Consider the following 18,176-nt stretch of genomic DNA (forward strand, 5'->3'; position numbering starts at 1 on the left):
GATTTTAGGATAATAAAATCAAAAGTGATCAAAGGAAGTTATTATACCCATTTGTGAACGGAGTTCTTTCCAAGTTTCAGAAGTAAAATTAATGCGTTCTATTTTGACATAACGAACAGACCAGCTCTTGGGGCCAAACTAAAATAAAATACATCAGACTCTTAATGGCCTTCCTGGTGTCTCTAAAGGGTTACTTATTATCTGTTAAATATTTGAATAGAGCATTGTTCTGGTATCGGCACAGGAACAGTCCTTTGCATAAAAGCAGAGGAACCAGTCTGAAAGCCCTGTCTGCAGTGAAAGCCACAGGGCAGTGCATCAACCCCAGCAGCACTGTGTTGACAAGGTGGTCTGCATTCTGCCTGGATGTGGAGACGGACGGGCTCTCAGCCAGGCACATTAGGAGGTTCCTGAGGACCAGCCAGGGCATCACGGGGGATGCCCTGTGCGTCTGTTATTAAGGCTGACTTGGTTAGGGCATGGGAGGCAGGCACGTGACGTGTGCTGAGCGGTGAGACCAGGCTCAGACGAAACCCTGAAACCAACGCCCAGCCGGGAGACATGTCCCGGCCCCACGAGTGATGCGCCCCCCTCGGACTCTGTCTTCAACCTTTCCGTTGACTGCTTCTCCACGTTGTAAACTCCTCTGTTTCTCCAATCTTTTAAAAAGCAGCCAGTCACGACAGGACAGCTCACCCTTCCTGCATTCTTGCTCGTCCTCCTCCATTGCCTGGAAAGAGGTGTCTACACTGGCTGCCTCCACATGCACGCATCTCACTTGCATCTTGGGCCGCTGCTGCTCCCTGGTTTCTTCCCCTCCACCATGTCAGTGAAACAGTTCCCACCAAGGTCACCAAAGACTTCTCGGTCACCAGATTCGATGCGTCCATCTCGTTTCTTATTCCACTTGACCTCCCTGTGGGCATCTGTCTGGAAGGATCCCTCCTTTTGGACATTCTTCGATTTTTTTGGTTCCTCCAGCACTCTACTCCTCTTTCTTTTTTTTCCTGTCTGATCCTTAAAGGTCAGTGTTACCAGGCTCCATCCTTGGCCACTGCTTTTCTGATTGGATACAGTCTCCTGGGAACCTTCTTCAGGGTTTCAACCACCACTGGTATAATGGTATCATTGAAATCTCTATATTCTGTCTTGACCACCTTCTCTAAGCTGTATATTCAGCTGTTCACTAAGCATCCCTTTCCAGATGCCCCATGGAAATTTCAACACACAAAACCACTTATAATCTCATCCCCAGATTGCCCTTTCTTCATGGATTTCCTCATCTGAGTGCCAAAACTAATCATCCTGTTGCTTAACCCAGAAACCAGGGAAGGGTTTCTGACTTGGTTCTTCCTCCCTAGTTACCATCCAGTGAGTCAGCAAGCCCTGTCACAGCCCCTCTGTCTCCTGGTGACAGCACCCACCACCACAGCTAAGCTCCTGCCTCCAGACTCTTAGCCTCAAATCCACCTCCGCGCTGGCCACCAGAGTAATTCGTCTGGACCCAAACCAGGATCATGTCCCTTCTCTGCTGAAAGTCTCCCTGTGGTTTCCAACTGACAACCTTCCGTTCGTTCTCATTCCTTTCCTCTCCCCTGTTTCCACCCTATGCCCACAGGGAGGCTGGACCATAGGGGGCAGGCAGCCAACAGCCAGGGCTTTGAAGCTAGTCGGAGGGATTGAGTTTTGACATAAGATGACATAGGAACCATTCACAGGTTCATGGACGGCGCATGATGGCATGATGACAGATACACATGACAGGTGGTACAAGTGGGAGGCACATTAGCAGACTGCTATGGACCGAATGTTTGTGTCCTCCCTAAATTCATATGCGAAATCCTAATGTCAAATGTATTTGGAAGTGAAGGCTTTGGGAGGGGATGAGGTCATGGGGTGGAGGCCTCATGAATGGGATTAGTGTCCTTACAAAAGGGACCCCAGGGAGCCCCCATGCCCTGTTCCCACTCCTACCTGTAGAAGGACACAGGGTAAACACTGCTGAAAACACTGTCCTCTATGAACCAGGAAGCCGGTCCTCACCAAAAAAACAGAACTGCCTTGTTCTTGGACCTCCCAGCCTCCAGAACGGTGAGAAATAAACTTTCCGTTGTTTTTAAGTCACCCCGTCTATGGTATTTTGTTATAGAAGCCTGAACCGGCTGATGCTGGCTATCATAACGGAGGCCAAAGGACCTAGACTAGTTTTGCACAGTGAGAAAACAAGACAGGTGAGCCTGTAGGAGCTATGAGGAAGGGGTCATATCTGAAAAGGAAAATCACCAGATGCAAGTGGTAAGGAAATGCATTAGGGGGTCATGTCAAGCACTAGTAACAACATAATCATCAGAAAGTCTAGAGACTTTAGAGCTCCGTTATTGGAAGCCCAGCACTAGGAACAGGAGCAAGGGTTGGTATTCCACACACACACACACACACACACACACACACACACACACACACAGTTCTACAAGGCAAGTGAGGGAGGCAGATGCTGATAGAAATAGCTGCTATCAAAGGGGGGAGGGCAGGAGAGCTTAGAAGAGGGGACAGACGCACACAAGAACTGTTCTTGTGACAAAATGAAGGCCACAGAAAGTCGGTTCCACTCAGGAGCTGCGCCCGCTGACTTCCCAAAGGTGGGCTTCAGGATGCTGTAAAGAAGTAGCGGTCATCATTAGACAGATTCAACACACGTTGTCCAAAACGTTGGCAGGACTGGAAACGAGTGACCTGCCAGAGTTCAGTCCCTTCCACAAAACTGCAGGCCTGTAAGGATCCACGCAAGGAGAAGCATAAGCTTTTGTGGACTTTGGAGGCGCGCGGGTCCGCGTTCGAATCCCGACTGTGCCGCTCGGCCCAGGACGGCACCTCCCGCGACCCCGGCTCCAGAGCCTGCCCTAGGTGGGTCCCAACCCACTGTCAAGGGCAGACGTGGGGCGAGAACCGGACAAGATCGCCGACTCCGGAGCGATGCTCTTTCCAAGCAGCCTGGTTGATGCTCGGGGCAGCGGGTCCCCTCCGCAGTCGTCCCCCAGGCCTGGAGCGCCTTTGTGCCCCACTCACCGGAGAGCATCCGCAGCAGTGGCCGCGGGGGGCGGCCGGGCGGGGGCGGGGAGGGGTGGGGGAGCGCCCCCCAGTGTGGCGCTGGCCGGCGGGGAGGGGGGCGGCCAGGTGGTGATTGGCTGGGCTGCGCCAGGCAGCTCCGGGCCCAGAACAAAAGAGAGCGGGCGGCGGGCGTCCTCCGGAGTAGGCGCTCCCGCCCGCCCCGCGCGGGCTTCGGTGCTGGGGGAGGACGCGCCCACCGCCCGCCCGCCCGCCCGCCGAGCAGCCGGGCTGGCGCGCTCGGTTTCTGGGCGAAAGCCGGCCGTGTACCTAGGAATTAACCGGCCGGCGCGGGAGGGGAGGGGAGCGGGAAGCGGGGCGGGGGGGATGCTGAGCGCGCGCGAGAACAATAATAAGATCGTGTTTGCGGTCGCTGCCCGAGGAGGAATTCGGAGGAGGCGCGAGGCCCGGCGCTCGCGCCGCGCCCGGGAGCCCGGGAGGGAGGCCGGCGGCGGCGGCGGCGACGGCGGTGGCGGCATGAGGCAGGCGACGCGGCGCCTGTGAGCAGCGCGCGGCGGCGGCGGGGACCTCGGCGCGGGCGAGAGCCGAGCGGCCGGGGGCTCCCCTCCCCCGCTGCCGGGCCGTGATTTGCCGGGCCTGCTGCGCCCCCCGCCCACCCCTCGCCTCAGCCGCCGCCTCGCCGCTTCCCCTCGTCGGAGCGGCCGCTCGTCCGCCCGCCCGCTCGAGGCCCGCGGGGAGCGCGGCGCAGTCCGTCGGCCCGCGGGGGGGCGGCCTCCCGGCATCTTCGCGGCGACCAAGGACGACCGGGGGAGGAAGCGGCCGGGATGGCGCGTCCGCGGCCCCGCGAGTACAAGGCGGGCGACCTGGTCTTCGCCAAGATGAAGGGCTACCCGCACTGGCCGGCCCGGGTGAGTACGGCGGCCGCGGGCGGGCCCGCCCGCCCACCATTTTCCCCTTCATGATGGCGCGCCCGCCCCCCCCCCTCCCCCCGTCCCCGTCCCCGTCCCCGTCCCCGTCCCCATCCGCCTCGGCCCGGAGCCCGGCGCCCGGAGGGAGCCCGGCGCCCCGAGCCGGCCGCGGCCGGGGCCGGAGGCGCGGGCGGCGCTGCGCACGGAGGACGTGCCCGGGCCGGAGGCGAGGGTTCCGGGCCGCGCCCGCTCCCCGCGAGGGCGGCCATCCTTCCGCCCACTTTCGAAGGCGGCTCCGGCCCGGGCAGGCCCGCCGCCGGGGCTTGGGAGCCCGCGCCGCCGGGCGGCGGGCCTGGGCGGCAGGCATCGCTGCGGGCAGGGTCGCGGGTGGGAAGCCGGGTCCCGGGCGAACGTCGGGGCACGTAGGGGAGCGTAATGCAAATGGCTGGCGGCGGGCCGGCGGGGGCCGCGCGGCCGGGGATCCTGGAACGGGGCCGTGGCCGTCCCGAGGCCAGCGGGAGCCTCTTGGCAGCCGTTCATCCATCCCTCGGCGCATCCTTCGCCATCCAGACTTGTTGAGTCTTCCCTGCGCGCGATTCCGGGTTCCCCGCGGGCCCCATCATTGTCCTGGGGTATGTGCATCCCCGCTGCCCATCGTTCTCCCGAGCCCACCCTGAGGAGCTGGGGGGGAGGGGGGCTCGCCGCTTGGCCCCGGCGGCTGGGTCCGGGAAGCTCCTCGTGCCTTTTCACCTCCATATTTGTTTTAGGTCGGATCCCAGACCTTCTCCTTGGCCTTCCACTACAGTCCACAATAGCTCTCTCTTTCCTATCTAGCAAGGCTGTCGCCGGGCTCTTTTCTCTAGAAAGCATCTGCGTGTAATGCACAGCATTCGATTTTTTTTTTTTTTTTTCTTAAGCAGGCCTTTTGGGGAAGAGATCAACACTACCGTGTGTGCTTTGTGTTTTAAAAATAAATCGCTTTTACTTCTAATTCTGATCATACTTGGCAGTTAGTTGTTTGAAATAAATACAGTGAAAAGGAGGGTCAAGGCATCTTGGAGGCTTGTTGGTATCTTTGGGGAACAGAGGTAGATGTGGGGAAATATTGGCATAAATAAGAGTGTGAGCTCTAAAATGTTGTATTACAGTAAAGTGCAGATAGCTAGACCAAGAAAGAAAAAAAAAAAACAAAAAAACCCACCCATTCACAAAAGGAAGTGACATCACGGGTGGCCAGGCTGAAATTAGTGAAGTTGAAGTAATGGATGGTTATAATCACTTTTTTTTTGTATTTACTTTGACATGATTGTGAAATGGAGAGAACACTGTGCCAGGAATTGGGGGCCTTGGTATTTGGTCTTTGTGGGCTAATCATTTCAACTGAATAGCCATTTCTGCAACTCTAAAATGATCATCTGTAGGATCCCTTCCAATACTGACAACCTCAGATCTCAAATGAGGTTCAGGTTCCATTAGGCTGTGAAAATCACTCTTCTCCACATGTGAACTGTAGGTTGGCCTCAACCTCACGGTAGGATAACTGGTTACTTTTCATACCGAAGTGCCATCCTGCTTAAAGGGGCAAGGTTTGTGACTTCAGGCATCCTTCAGGGAATCTCTGAGTATATTTATCAAGAAATAAACAGCTATAGGGTTCATTGGTATACACATGGTCAAAAGTGAATTAAAGATTATCATCACCAGTTGGTCGGTTCCTTGTAATCCAGTGGCTTCCTTTAATCTTACCTTTGATAAATAACTTCTGAGAGTCAAAAAGAAAATACTTAAAGTTTCCTTAACAAGTTGCTTTCATAGGTTGGCCACCTGTAGTAATTTTGAAACAAAAACGTGCTGCAGAAGTGGTCGTAGTTGTATATCTAATCCACATAAAATTCCTAGAATTTGTAATTGCAAAACAAGGCAAAATGAAAAGTGAAATGAGGAAACAAAGTCAGTTGGGTTGTTAGGTATAGTAAATACAGGAAAGAAAAATCTAAGTCTCTTCACATTTAACATAAACTTAAGGAAAGGACCTAAGTCTTTCTTTTTTTTTAATTAAAAAAGTATTATTTTATAGTGAGTGGCATGTTATCATTTCCAAGGGAAGGTAAGGGTTAGAAAAAGATATTTGAGTCCCTACTCTGTTCGTTACTGTGCTGTATGCTTCACATATGTTCTCATTTTATTTCTTCTCCAGTTCTGTGAGGCATTATCCCCACTTACACCCAGTCATAGCTTGTAGATGATGTTATAAAGTACTCACTGGAAAAAAACTCTACTTATTTGAATTCTGTCGCTTGCTATGAAGACCAGTCAAGTGGGGATTAGAGTCTATATGGCCCCAAGCGATCAGACGATCAGACGTAGGAGGCAAAATGTGGGGGAGACAGATTTCGGTTCAGACTGTAGGGAGTTTTCTATCGGAGGTGGTCCACGCTTGGATGGAGAACCAGCTTCTGTGCTGCAGTGAAGACGTCTGGTTCTAGGCAGACCCTTGTGAGGAATGTGGGCCAAGAGGACTCAGGCATCTAGGAAAATGGTCAGGTTAGATTCAGTTTTGGGCTGGGTTTCGTACTCTCTGACCTTAGGCATGTTCTGTAATCTAAGTTTTAGTTTGCGAAATAGACATAATTCAGCCCTCACAGATTTAACGTATGTAAAAGCATCAAGCAGTGGTGGTTGAATGTTCCTGCCTTTTTTTCCTTTTTGAATTTCTAGCTTGAATTTCTAGCCTGTATCACTGTACTGTTTTTAATTTTCAACTTAGGAGTAGATTGATTCTTTTTTCCAACATTTTATCATGAGTAATTTCAAACACACAGAAAAGTTAAAAGAATCGTACACCCTTCTGTCCGTCACCCAAATTCTATAAGCAGCATTTACTGCACTTGCTTTATCATGTTATTCATAGATCCATCCCTCTATCCATATAGCAGTCCATCTTATTTTAATGCATTTTAAAGTAAGTTGCCAACATCAGTATAATTTACTCCTAGACACTTGAGCATGCATTATCGTTAACTAGAGGTCAATATTTTTTTTAGGTCCTTTTTTTTGCCTTTTGAGGTAAAATTTACATAAACTGAAACATACTTAAATGTATCAGTGAGTTTGACAAATATGTACACTGGTATAGTCCAAACCTCTTGCAAGATACAGCATAGTATCAGTACCGATGAAAGTTCCCTCATTTCCTCTTCCCAGTTAATTCCTGTCTTCCTCCCAGTTCAGATGTGTTAACATTCAGTAGCCAGCTAGCTGTTTCTAATGGAGTATACTTGATTAAATATGACTTAAAAATTACAAGTTCATTTGTACCCAAGGATTAACTAGCTTAATATTAAAAATACACTAAAACGAGTCTCTGAACCCTTTTGATTGTGTACCCTGTTGGTAAAAAAAAAATTTGTGTAAACTTCCTTTAAATTATAGGGGCTTCTGGGTGGCTCAGTCGGTTGAACGTCCAACTTCACCTCAGGTCATGATCTCGCAGTTGACAAGTTCGCGTCCCGCGTCAGACCGCTCCGGAGCCTGGAGCCTGCTTCTGATTCTGTGACTCCCTCTCTGCCTCTCCCCCGCTCATGCTCTGTTTCTGTCTCAAAAATGAAGATGAATAAATAAACATTTAAAAAAATTATGTATACATGTACTTTGTACTATTCTGTACATTATGAAACAAATACAAGAGAATCTGAAGGGAGTGACAAATGATATAATTTATGTTTTAAAATTCTTATTAGCGGGGGTGCCTGGGTGGCCCAGTCGGTTAAGCGTCCGACTTCAGCTCAGGTCATGATCTCGGGGTCCATGAGTTCGGGCCCGTGAGTTCAGGCCCCGCGTCAGTTTCTGTGCTGGCAGCTCAGAGCCTGGAGCCTGTTTCAGATTCTGTGTCTCCCTCTGTCTCTGACCCTCCCCGTTCATGCTCTGTCTCTCTCTGTCTCAAAAATAAATAAACGTTAAAAATTTTTAAATTCTTATTAGCAAAATATTAAGAGTAATAGATTGTTTATATTTTTAAAAATATTAATGTTATTTTTTGCCTGTTTCATGGGAGATCTGACTAGCTAGTCACAGTTTTTATCATCTAAAGAGATTTTCTATAACAGAACTGTCAGCTTGGCCATTTCCTTGTTTGCTTATGCTTACGTTATTAGTACTCTCTTATAGGACTCCTTTTAGCCACTTGTTCATTTGGCAAGAGTTCAGTTAGAAGTGAATATTCCATAATTTTGCTCAACCAGGCACTCTCAAATGGCAGGAAACCACAGTAGGCCCAAAGTGAATAAATACAACCATCTGAAAAAGGATACCAGTGTCAACTTATGTATTAAATATTAGTAAAACTTACTTTTTAGGGAAAAGAATAAGAAACTAAAATAGAAGTTGCACTATTTTCTTCTCACACCTCCCCAGCCCCCATCATCTTGTACATTCCCTGAGATATGAGCACTCTGCCTATGTTACCCCTGCTCTAAAAAATAGAAATACAAAACAAAACAAAAAGGTCTCAAAACTCTTCTGTTTCAACGAAAGAACTTTTTTAAATTTAAAAACTTTATAGGAGTACTCTCTGGCATTGCTAATCAGAGAGTAAATTGATATGATCACTTTAGAAAGCTGGCCTGGTCGTCTGTAGTTAAACACACGCCTAGCTTGTAATTTAGCAGTCTGGTCTAGGCATATATCCAGGAAAAATGAGTGTTTGTGTCCACCAAAAGATTTGTACAAGAATGCTCGTACATGGCAGCTTTATCCATAATAGCAGGAGATTGAGAACAACCCAGGTGTCCATCAACAGGAGAACGGATCAGCAGAATTGTAGTATATTCGTGCAGTGGAGTACTACTCAGCAGTAAAAAGGAACAAACTACTGATGCCCGCAAAAATATGGACGTATTTCAAGATTTTGAGGTTGAGTGAAGAAAGCCAACACCAGAGCGCACATTCTGTATGCTAACCATGACAGTCAAAGCGGGCACAATTGATCAGTGGTGATTAGTTCTTGGTGGGTGGAGGAGGAAGCCCTGAAGGTGTTCTGTATCTTGATCTGGCTGGTGGGTACCCAGAAGTGTACATGTGTAAAAATATATCAAGCTGTCCATTTAAGATTTGTGCACCAGACTGTATATGTTATACCTCAGTTTAAAAATGCATACTTTGTATGAAGTGGGGAGAAAGAATCTAATACTCCAAACTTCTTCACGGATTGAATTTCACCATTCTTGGCTTTCAGTGAGAAGTTTTTTCCCTTTAAGACTTCAGTGCTACCGATTTGCATCTTCCTGTTCCCTTTTGACTATTTTAGAAACTTCATTTACTACTTCACAGCTTTTTCTTTACATTTCTTTTTAGTTCTGGTTTCTGCCTCTGTCTTTTGTTTACGTATTAGAGTCTTTCTGTTCCTTTCATATTAAATCATTGCTCCTCTTATTTCTCATCTAGCTCTCAACCTCTCGCTTGATAAAACTTAAGAATACAGCATTTGACCTACCATTCTATGACATCTTGAAGAGCTAAATGCTTAGTGAGCTTTTATTGAGCACCTACTGTGTGTAAGACACTGTGCCTAGGTATAGTTTTTCATTTTTCTACCAACAGATTAAATTTGCAGCAACTTAAAAATATTATAATTGGGGCGCCCGGGTGGCGCCGTCGGTGAAGCGTCCGACTTCAGCCGGGTCACGATCTCGCGGTCCGTGAGTTCGAGCCCCGCGTCGGGCTCTGGGCCGACGGCTCGGAGCCTGGAGCCTGCTTCCGATTCTGTGTCTCCCTCTCTCTCTGCCCCTCCCCCGTTCGTGCTCTGTCTCTCTCTGTCCCAAAAATAAAAAATAAAAAACGTTGAAAAAAAAATTTTTTTAATATTATAATTAAATAATTAGTGTTTCTATGCCTTGTATTAATACAAAGGCTGAGAATCCTTAGTTTCTGATCCGTTGCACTTTCAGTTTTTTATCTTTGACAATAAACTGCGAACCTTTATTTTTGGAGACCAGGCTACATCACTTCAGGGAATCACTTGAGACTTAAACTTTTTTTAATCTCAGCATAAAGTAAGATGTTTACACTTTGCATTTCTTTGGCGTGAGTCCAAGCGAGTCCGTCATTGTTTCATTCCTCAGGTAGAGTGACACAGATTCAGTCAGCCTTTTCCCCAGGGACTGTGTTCGTGTTGCGAGGACCTGGCAGATTGTCTCCTGTTCTTCTGCTTAACTCTGGGAGCAAATAGGCAGCTTAAACTCTCAATACGAACGTGTACCTTTTCCATCGCTCCCATTTCACCCAGGTGAATCTGCATTTCTGGCACATCCCCTTTGGAATGCCCTAATGACTACTGTTTTCCCCATGATTTGTAAAATGTTAATTCTCTGAAGTCAGGTTTCTACTATATGAGATTGTATTTGATTCTTTTGGAAAAGGATTGATGGTTTAAAATTATGTATGACTACTGAAAATGTCTATTAGCATAAGAAGAACATTGTAGGCTTGTAAATAGGGTAAACATAATAGGGGAAGAGCCCAAATGCTCCTTTTTATTGGAAAAAGTTATCTTCGATTGCAGAAGATTGCCCAGATACTCAGTCAGAAGCTAGTCTACCTGATAGTTATTAGTCAGTCCATTGCAAAATGGACTTTTTATCCTTTATCCTTTAGAGCCGTGCTACTGGAAGTATGGTCTGTGGCCAGGATAGGTGACAGTGACAAGATAGGTGCAGAGATTGAGAGTAAGAGTTTAGAAACTTTTTTTTTTTAAGTTTAGTTTTGAGAGAGAGAGAATGCAAGCGGGGAAGGGGCAGAGAGAGGGAGAGACAGAATCCCAAGCAGGCTCCGCGCTGTCAGCGCAAGCCCATTGTAGGACTTGAACTCACAAACCATGACATCAGACCTGAGCTGAGATCAAGAGTTGGCCACCCAGGCACCCCGAGAAACTTTGTGAAGCAATCCGATAGAGTAACTTTATGCTAGTGAATCTAATTTTATTTTTTTTAAGTTTATTTATTTATTTTGAGAGAGAGAGCGTGCGCACATGTGAGTGGGGGAGAGGGAGAGAGAATCCCAAGCAGGCGCTGCACTGTCAGCTCAGAGCCCGACACAGGACTTAAACCTACCAGCTGTGAGATCATGACCTGAACCAAAACCAAGAGTCGGACGCTTAAGTGACTGAGCCACCCAGGCACCCCTTGTGAATCTTATTTTTAAAATGAGGCTTGTATTTTATATGCCTTTAATTTTATTTTTCTAATAATTACTCTTTCATGTATTTTATAAAAATGCCCATCTGTAACAAATTAGAAATTAAAAACAAACAAAAAAATGCTGTTTTTTCCACCACAAATGGAGTACTGACTGTAGAGGACCCTTAAAGGTCAGTAGAGTTCCTTGCATCTAAAACTATCTGCTCATACTGTGAACTGTTTTTTTTTAAGGTTTTATATTTAAGTAATCTCTACCCAATGAGGCACTTGAACTCACAACCCCAGGATCAGGAGTCCCATACTCCTGACTGAGCCAGCCAGGCACCCCTGCTTATACTGTAAATTATTTAACCTATCTTTAACTATTTAAAAGAGAGAATGGATTAACCTTTATGTTATAAATACCTCATGTCTGTAAAAAAATTTTATTACATAAGTAATAATGTTCATTGTAGAAAGATTAATATCCCTCTACCTCGTAACAAGCATCATGAATATGCACCTACATGTGTAAGTACATAATTTTTATAATACATTCAGTTCTGCAGCCTTTTATCCCCACTTAAACACTATATCTTAGATGTCTTTCAGTGGCAGTGAATGCATTTCTATAACATTATCTGTAATAGCCATCTGGTAATTTATGGTACAGACCTATTTGTTATAAATTATAACCATATTTACCATATAACCGTATATAAGTTCCTGTTATACTGATATTTAGGTTATTTCCAGTTTTTTATACTGTAAAATAATACTCTGAGACACATGCTTTTAGCTAAACCGTTAGTTACTTCAGGATTGGTATCTGGGAATCACATTTCTTAGTCAAAGGGCACGTGCATGTTTTAAAACTTTGGATTTATATTGTCACATTGCCCTCCAGAAAAGTTTTAACCATCTTAACCAGTAGCAGAATAAGAAAATACCTGTCTTCTCACATATTCATTAAAAGGAGATGATTTACAATTTTAAAAATGTTTGTCAACCTAATAAATACAGATATTTAATAGAATTAATTTCCTCGTTGACAATTTAGGCAGAATATATGTGTCATATATGTCATATATCAAATCACGTATCTTATATGTCTTGATTACAAATTAGGATGAATATATGATACCACTACTCTAAGGTAGATAGTCCCATAAGAAAACCAAGACTTAAGAAATTCACCTAAGGTTATACACTGAGTGAAGTGTGTTAATCCTAGACCATTAAGAATGCCACAGGAACATAAGAAATGTGATAACAGGGGCTCCTGGGTGGCTCATTCAGTTAGGTGTCTGGCTCTTGGTTTTGGCTTAGGTCATGATCCCAGCGTCCTGTGATCCAGCCCCACATCGGGCTCTGTGCTGACAGCACAGAACCTGCTTGGGATTCTCTGTGTCCCTTCTCTCTCTACCCCTCCCACACACACGCGCTCTCTGAAAATAAATAAAAATAAACTTAAAAAAAATGTGGAAACAGATGAGGTGAAGGAACTGAAGAAGCATTTGGCACTGTGTAAGAAGACTGTATGTATATTATATATATTACATATGTGTATATGTATACGTATGCATATATATATATATATATATATATATATATATATATATATATATGTATGTATGTGTATGTATTATAAGCTACTGGGAGGCCAGCACTCTCAAGTCAGAAAACGTTTATTGTGACATTTGTTATTATTTTTCTCTGGTCTGTGTCTTTGAAAGCCCTTTGACACAAGGCAGTATGAAAGTAAATAAGATATCCGTTATGCATATAAAGAAAGCAGAGCCCATTAAAATCCATTCTGAATGAGGGGCGCCTGGGTGGCGCAGTCGGTTAAGCGTCCGACTTCAGCCAGGTCACGATCTCGCGGTCCGTGAGTTCGAGCCCCGCGTCGGGCTCTGGGCCGACGGCTCGGAGCCTGGAGCCTGTTTCCGATTCTGTGTCTCCCTCTCTCTCTGCCCCTCCCCCGTTCATGCTCTGTCTCTCTCTGTCCCAAAAATAAATAAAAAACGTTGAAAAAAAAAATTTAAAAAAAAAATCCATTCTGAATGAATAGCGTAGTGTTGACTTTAGTTTTAGGTTCTAAAACCTTTATGTGTGATGGAAAACATAGACTTTGAAGAGCAGGTATAGCAAGAGTTACTGGTTCAGTAGAGCCTAGAAGCTAAATCATAAGGACTACTACTAGCCTGTGTAGCTTTTTGCCAGTTTACTGCATTCTTAATCCCTATAACAGCATTTTCCTGTGTTATTTCACTGCCGTTCATATATGTAATTGCTTCTCAGCTATGGTAGTAAGTGAATTTTTCTATTATATCTTTTTACCACTAGGAATTTGCTGCAGTTAGGTAAATAGCTGTATGGTCACAGAGAGCTACATAGAGGTAAAAAGAATGAAGTAATCTAAAATTGGTGAGCTCAAGCCTTTAGAAGGATCCTCCAGATATCTGAACAAGATTTCCTACGATACTGGGAAGAACAATGAAGCCAAGAGTTAAAAGACAGCATAGTTCATTCCACCACTGTCTTGATTTGTCAGGTTTGGGCATCTTTTATTACAACCTCGTTGTAAAATGGGGAGGATGATAATTCTTACTCTCTTTCCCTTTTTTCCTTGGAATCAAATATTGAAATGTGCATGAAATAGTGTTTGCTAGTTAAGGATCATAGATGATATATCTGTTCTGCCTAACTTGTAACCAAAGAAATTCAGTGAAATATTTGTGTTTGTCAAATTCTTACTCACTTTCCCTTCTTTTTCCCTAGTAATCATGTGTTAAAATGTACATGAGAGAAGTGTTTGCTAGTGTAGTACCCAACAATCACCTACCAGGAACACCACAAACTCCTTACTGTACAATGCTAGAAACCTAGTAAAGTCTCAGCAAATGCTTTTGTGGGTGGGTGGGTGTCTTTCAGTAGTTTCCTCGTGGCTTCATAATTTTGAGTTAGCTCTAGGCTCTAGTCATTGTAGGGACTTGTCATTGTTACCCCTTATTCAGATTCCTGAGTATGATGGCCATTTCTAGAGGTTCCAAATAGTTTCAGTATTTGGGGGCAAACTAAGTCGGACTATGTGGCATACAAAAAAGGCCTCTGAATAAACTACTCAGTCCACTAGATCACTGAAATGCGAGCTCTGAGTGGATTCTCTAAGTCTGATTATAGTCTGTAAGGCCACCCAGAAGTGGAGGTTATCTGGTTTTCAAAGTATAGGAGAGTCCATGGTAACAACAAAGTTACCTCCATGGGAACTGGAAAATTCTTGATAGCATAGCATTAACTTCTAGGTTTTTATTGCAAAATGTATTTAAGATGAGAGCTGTTAGAAGTGCTGGTATGTTAGGTTCAGAGGTGGTAAGCAATGTGAAAAAGAGTGTCACAGAAGATTCGAAAATTTTTATGTAGGAAAAAATGTCAAAAAATAAATTCATCTCTTTAGATCTCTTCTTCCTTTTTCTTTATCACTGAAATAGAACTTTTATGCTAAGGGTATCTTTAACTTAGGAGGAAAATACTTATTCACAGGGAGCAGTATGACATTCTTGGTTCATTTTTTTTTTTAGAATTAGCATATGTTGAGTGAATTGAAAATTAATTCCCTCTAGACCTCTGTTTGACTTTCAAAATGAGACCAACTATTTTCAAACAAGGCATATAACTGTTCTTATTTCCTTCCTCGAACTGTGATGTGAGGATTAAGTCAATAATTTCGAAAATATTTAGATCTTAGCAGTGAGTCATCGTTGTTGCTTGATTCTGATGCAGTCTAGTCTGATGGCTTTCAGGCCCCCCCCCCTTTTTTTTTTTTACTATAGCCCATATATACTAATTTCATACACACACATATATATACGTACACACACACACCAGAAAAAAGTTTTCACCAAATCATATTATTTGTGATGCATTCTGATATTTTTATATTTTTATTTTGTGTAAAATCAGGTTGTAACTCACTAAATCACTTTCACTACCTATAGTTTGAAAAAAAGCACTGATCTGGTCTGTTAGGCCAAAGGGAAATTGATCTGTGTGAGTTTTGCTTGTGTGTATGGATTTTGGAGACGAGTTAGCAGTCCTGAGCTTTTTATTCTGCTGTAGCCACAGTCTTACATGAAAATCACATGGACGTAAGAAAAGAAAGTTACGTTATTTTAGGTCATTTAACCATCCAGGCCAGTTTTTCCCTTGATCTCAAAAGGCTTGGTATACAAATATAGTATTTCTACTCTCATCATCCTTCTAATCTTTAAACTGCACATGGATCTACAACTTTGTTGAAGCTAATTATAGCTTCATATATATATGCCTTCTTAAGGATATTAAGCTCCATGTATTTCTTAACTATCCAGCTACAGAACAGTGTTTGACTACATAGTGTTCCCTGGATGATAGTATTGAAGCTCTGGGGGTTTCTTGAGTTTGTGAGGCTAGCCTGGAGGTATCAGGCTATCCAGGACTGAGGATGAAGGGCTTTTTTTAAGTCCAGAAGACTTGTACTTGGGGGGGGAGGGGTGTGGTAGTTTCTGAAGTGGGTGTAAAGTCATGGGACTAACACGTTTCTAATGGTTGTATATTTCTTTTTCTTTAATTTTTTTAAATGTATGTTTATTTTTGAGAGAGACAGCTTGAGCGAGGAGGGGCAGAAAGAGGGAGACACAATCTGAAGCAGGCTCCAGGCTCTGAACTGTCAGCACAAAGCCCGATGTGGGGCTTGAACTCACAAACCGTGAGATCGTGACCCGACCCACCTACTGAGCCACCCAGACGCCCCTATATTTCCTTTTTAAATCACTTTGTCTAATCAAAAAGAGACTTCTTGCTATTACTAGATACAGCAGCCTCAGTAGAGAGAGAACCTAGTATTGAGGATAGTAAAGCATTCTTCAGTTTCTGTAAAAGATACCTTTCTGAAAAGATACAGTAAGCACAGTTTTAGCTCTCACATCTGGCTGATTGACTCACACAGAAGGAGTACACTTCTATGAGTACACACGAAAGGAGTACCCACTGTACTACATGGAACTTATCTTGGAACAGAAAGGGTACGATTGGGTTAATCTTCATGTTATGCCAGGTATTCAAGAGCTCTGGTTGTTGTCCAGCTCAGTCCTCCGTCACTGCTGTGGTCTGCTGGCTCTACCTTGTGGGAGGCCAGGTGGAGGGAAGAGACAGAGCCTTTGCTAGAGTTATGAAGTATGATGGTTTCCACTGTTTGTTTTTAATAAGTTCCTTGTCTGGGGCAAAGATTATTTGACTCCCAGGGATCAGGTAACCCAGAACAAACGTGTCCCTTGTTTTTCTGTTGTCACAAGAGCAAATTACAGAAGTAGAGCAGTTTACCAGGAGTGGGCAGTCGGAGAAGTTTGCCGAAGTGAAATGGAGGTGACGGTGACCGAGGATTCCTCCTTTGTCCGTGAAAATTGCTTCTCATTCAGTGTTACTGTAAACTCTGGAAGCCTTTGACCTCCCCATTTCCTCTTGGTCTGTCCACTGCCTCTGGGCTTCCCTTCCTTCTTACATGAAGGAACCCACATGATCACTTGAACTGCTCTCCCCCTTTTTACTCTGATACATTCATTCTAGAAGCCCCTTCCTGGCCATTCTTCTCACCTGCCTTTTCTGCTCCAGCAAATGGTCTCCTGCAAGCAACTGGCCGTAATCACAAAGACTTGCAGCCTGGGCCTGCCCCCCCCCCCGCCCCCGATTGCTTTCATCCGGGCCCCCAGTGCTGCTCATGGTTCTTCTCGCTGGTGGCGAGATACTTTCATTGTCCTCTTCCAGCTCAGATTCTTTCCCCTCGTTTTCAGCAAATTCTCTTACTTTCAGGTTTCACGTGTTCCTTTTCAGGGTGAAGTAGAAGAGCAAGAGTCTTGTGGGCAGATGAAGCCACATCTGAGTAGATGAGTAACCTCGCGTAGGTTACCTAATCCCTTCGGCCTCGGTGGACTCATCTGTAAAATGGGCACAATAACAACTTTTTTTTTTATCGTTTCGAGGATTCTGAACATAAACAGCCTGGAGTTTAACATGATTAAAAAATCGTTTCCCTCCCCTTCACCTCTTCCCTGTGCTGCTTATTAAGACTCTCCTCTTGCTTGACTCCTCCCTTTTCCTTCTTTCATCAACATTCAGTAAATATTTTTTGAATCTTTGCTATATCCCAAGTGCTCTAACAGGTGCTAGGGTTGACCTAAACAGCCTCTTCCCCTTGACGAATTCTTTCTCCTCAGACCAGAAATGGTCCTCTTACTGTCTCATTCTTCCCCCTCCCCCAAAGGTCACCCTGATGTGCTGATCCAGAGAGCACTCCATCCTTACTTTGCCTCGGTGGAATTTAATACTGCCTTTTAAAAAATACTCTTCCGAGAGGCACCTGGGTGGCTCAGTCGGTTAAGCGTCCAACTTCGGCTCAGGTCACGATCTCGCAGTTCGTGAGTTCAAGCCCCGTGTCGGGCTCTGTGCTGACGGCTCAGAGCCCGGAGCCTGTTTCAGACTCTGTGTCTCCCTCTCTCTCTGACCCTCCCCCGTTCATGCTCTGTCTCTCTCTGTCCCAAAAATAAATAAACATTAAAAAAAATTAAAGATAAAAATAAAAAATGCTCTTCCTTTGTTTGGCTTCCCTCATGTATTGCTTTTCTTGAAAGGTTCTTCTATTTCTCTGTGCCTTTGTAGGGTCTTTTTCGACTTCAAGCCACCATCTTCAGAATAATATCTTCTAGACCTCTGTTTCAGGCCCTGACTCAAATCCACACCTCCGTTTTCTGACTAATAGCCCCAGTACCACAGTACCACAAGTTCATGGTCAGAACTAATCTAGTCACCCCTCCCTACCTAAGTATTTCTTTTTCTTTTAATGTTTATTTATTTTTGAGGCAGGGAGGGAGACAGTGAGAGAGAGAGAACGAGCAGGGGAGGGCAGAGAGAGGGGGACAGAGGATCTGAAGTGGACTCTGCACTGACAGCAGTGAGCCAGATGTGGGCCTCAAACTCACCAACTGCGAGATCGTGT

General features: G+C 45.1%; 1 protein-coding gene across 1 annotated transcript in view; it reads left to right on the plus strand.

Moving 5' to 3' along the window:
- Positions 1-3,578: 3,578 nt before the first annotated feature.
- Positions 3,579-18,176, plus strand: part of HDGFL3 (HDGF like 3) — a 74,405-nt gene continuing 59,807 nt past the window's right edge. The window contains exon 1 of the mRNA XM_058736428.1: positions 3,579-3,974. Coding sequence (XP_058592411.1) covers positions 3,891-3,974 — 84 coding nt within the window. The 5' untranslated portion in view covers positions 3,579-3,890. The remainder of the gene's footprint in view (positions 3,975-18,176) is intronic.

This window comes from Neofelis nebulosa, chromosome 7, assembly GCF_028018385.1.
Source record: "Neofelis nebulosa isolate mNeoNeb1 chromosome 7, mNeoNeb1.pri, whole genome shotgun sequence".
Classification (NCBI taxonomy): domain Eukaryota; kingdom Metazoa; phylum Chordata; class Mammalia; order Carnivora; family Felidae; genus Neofelis; species Neofelis nebulosa.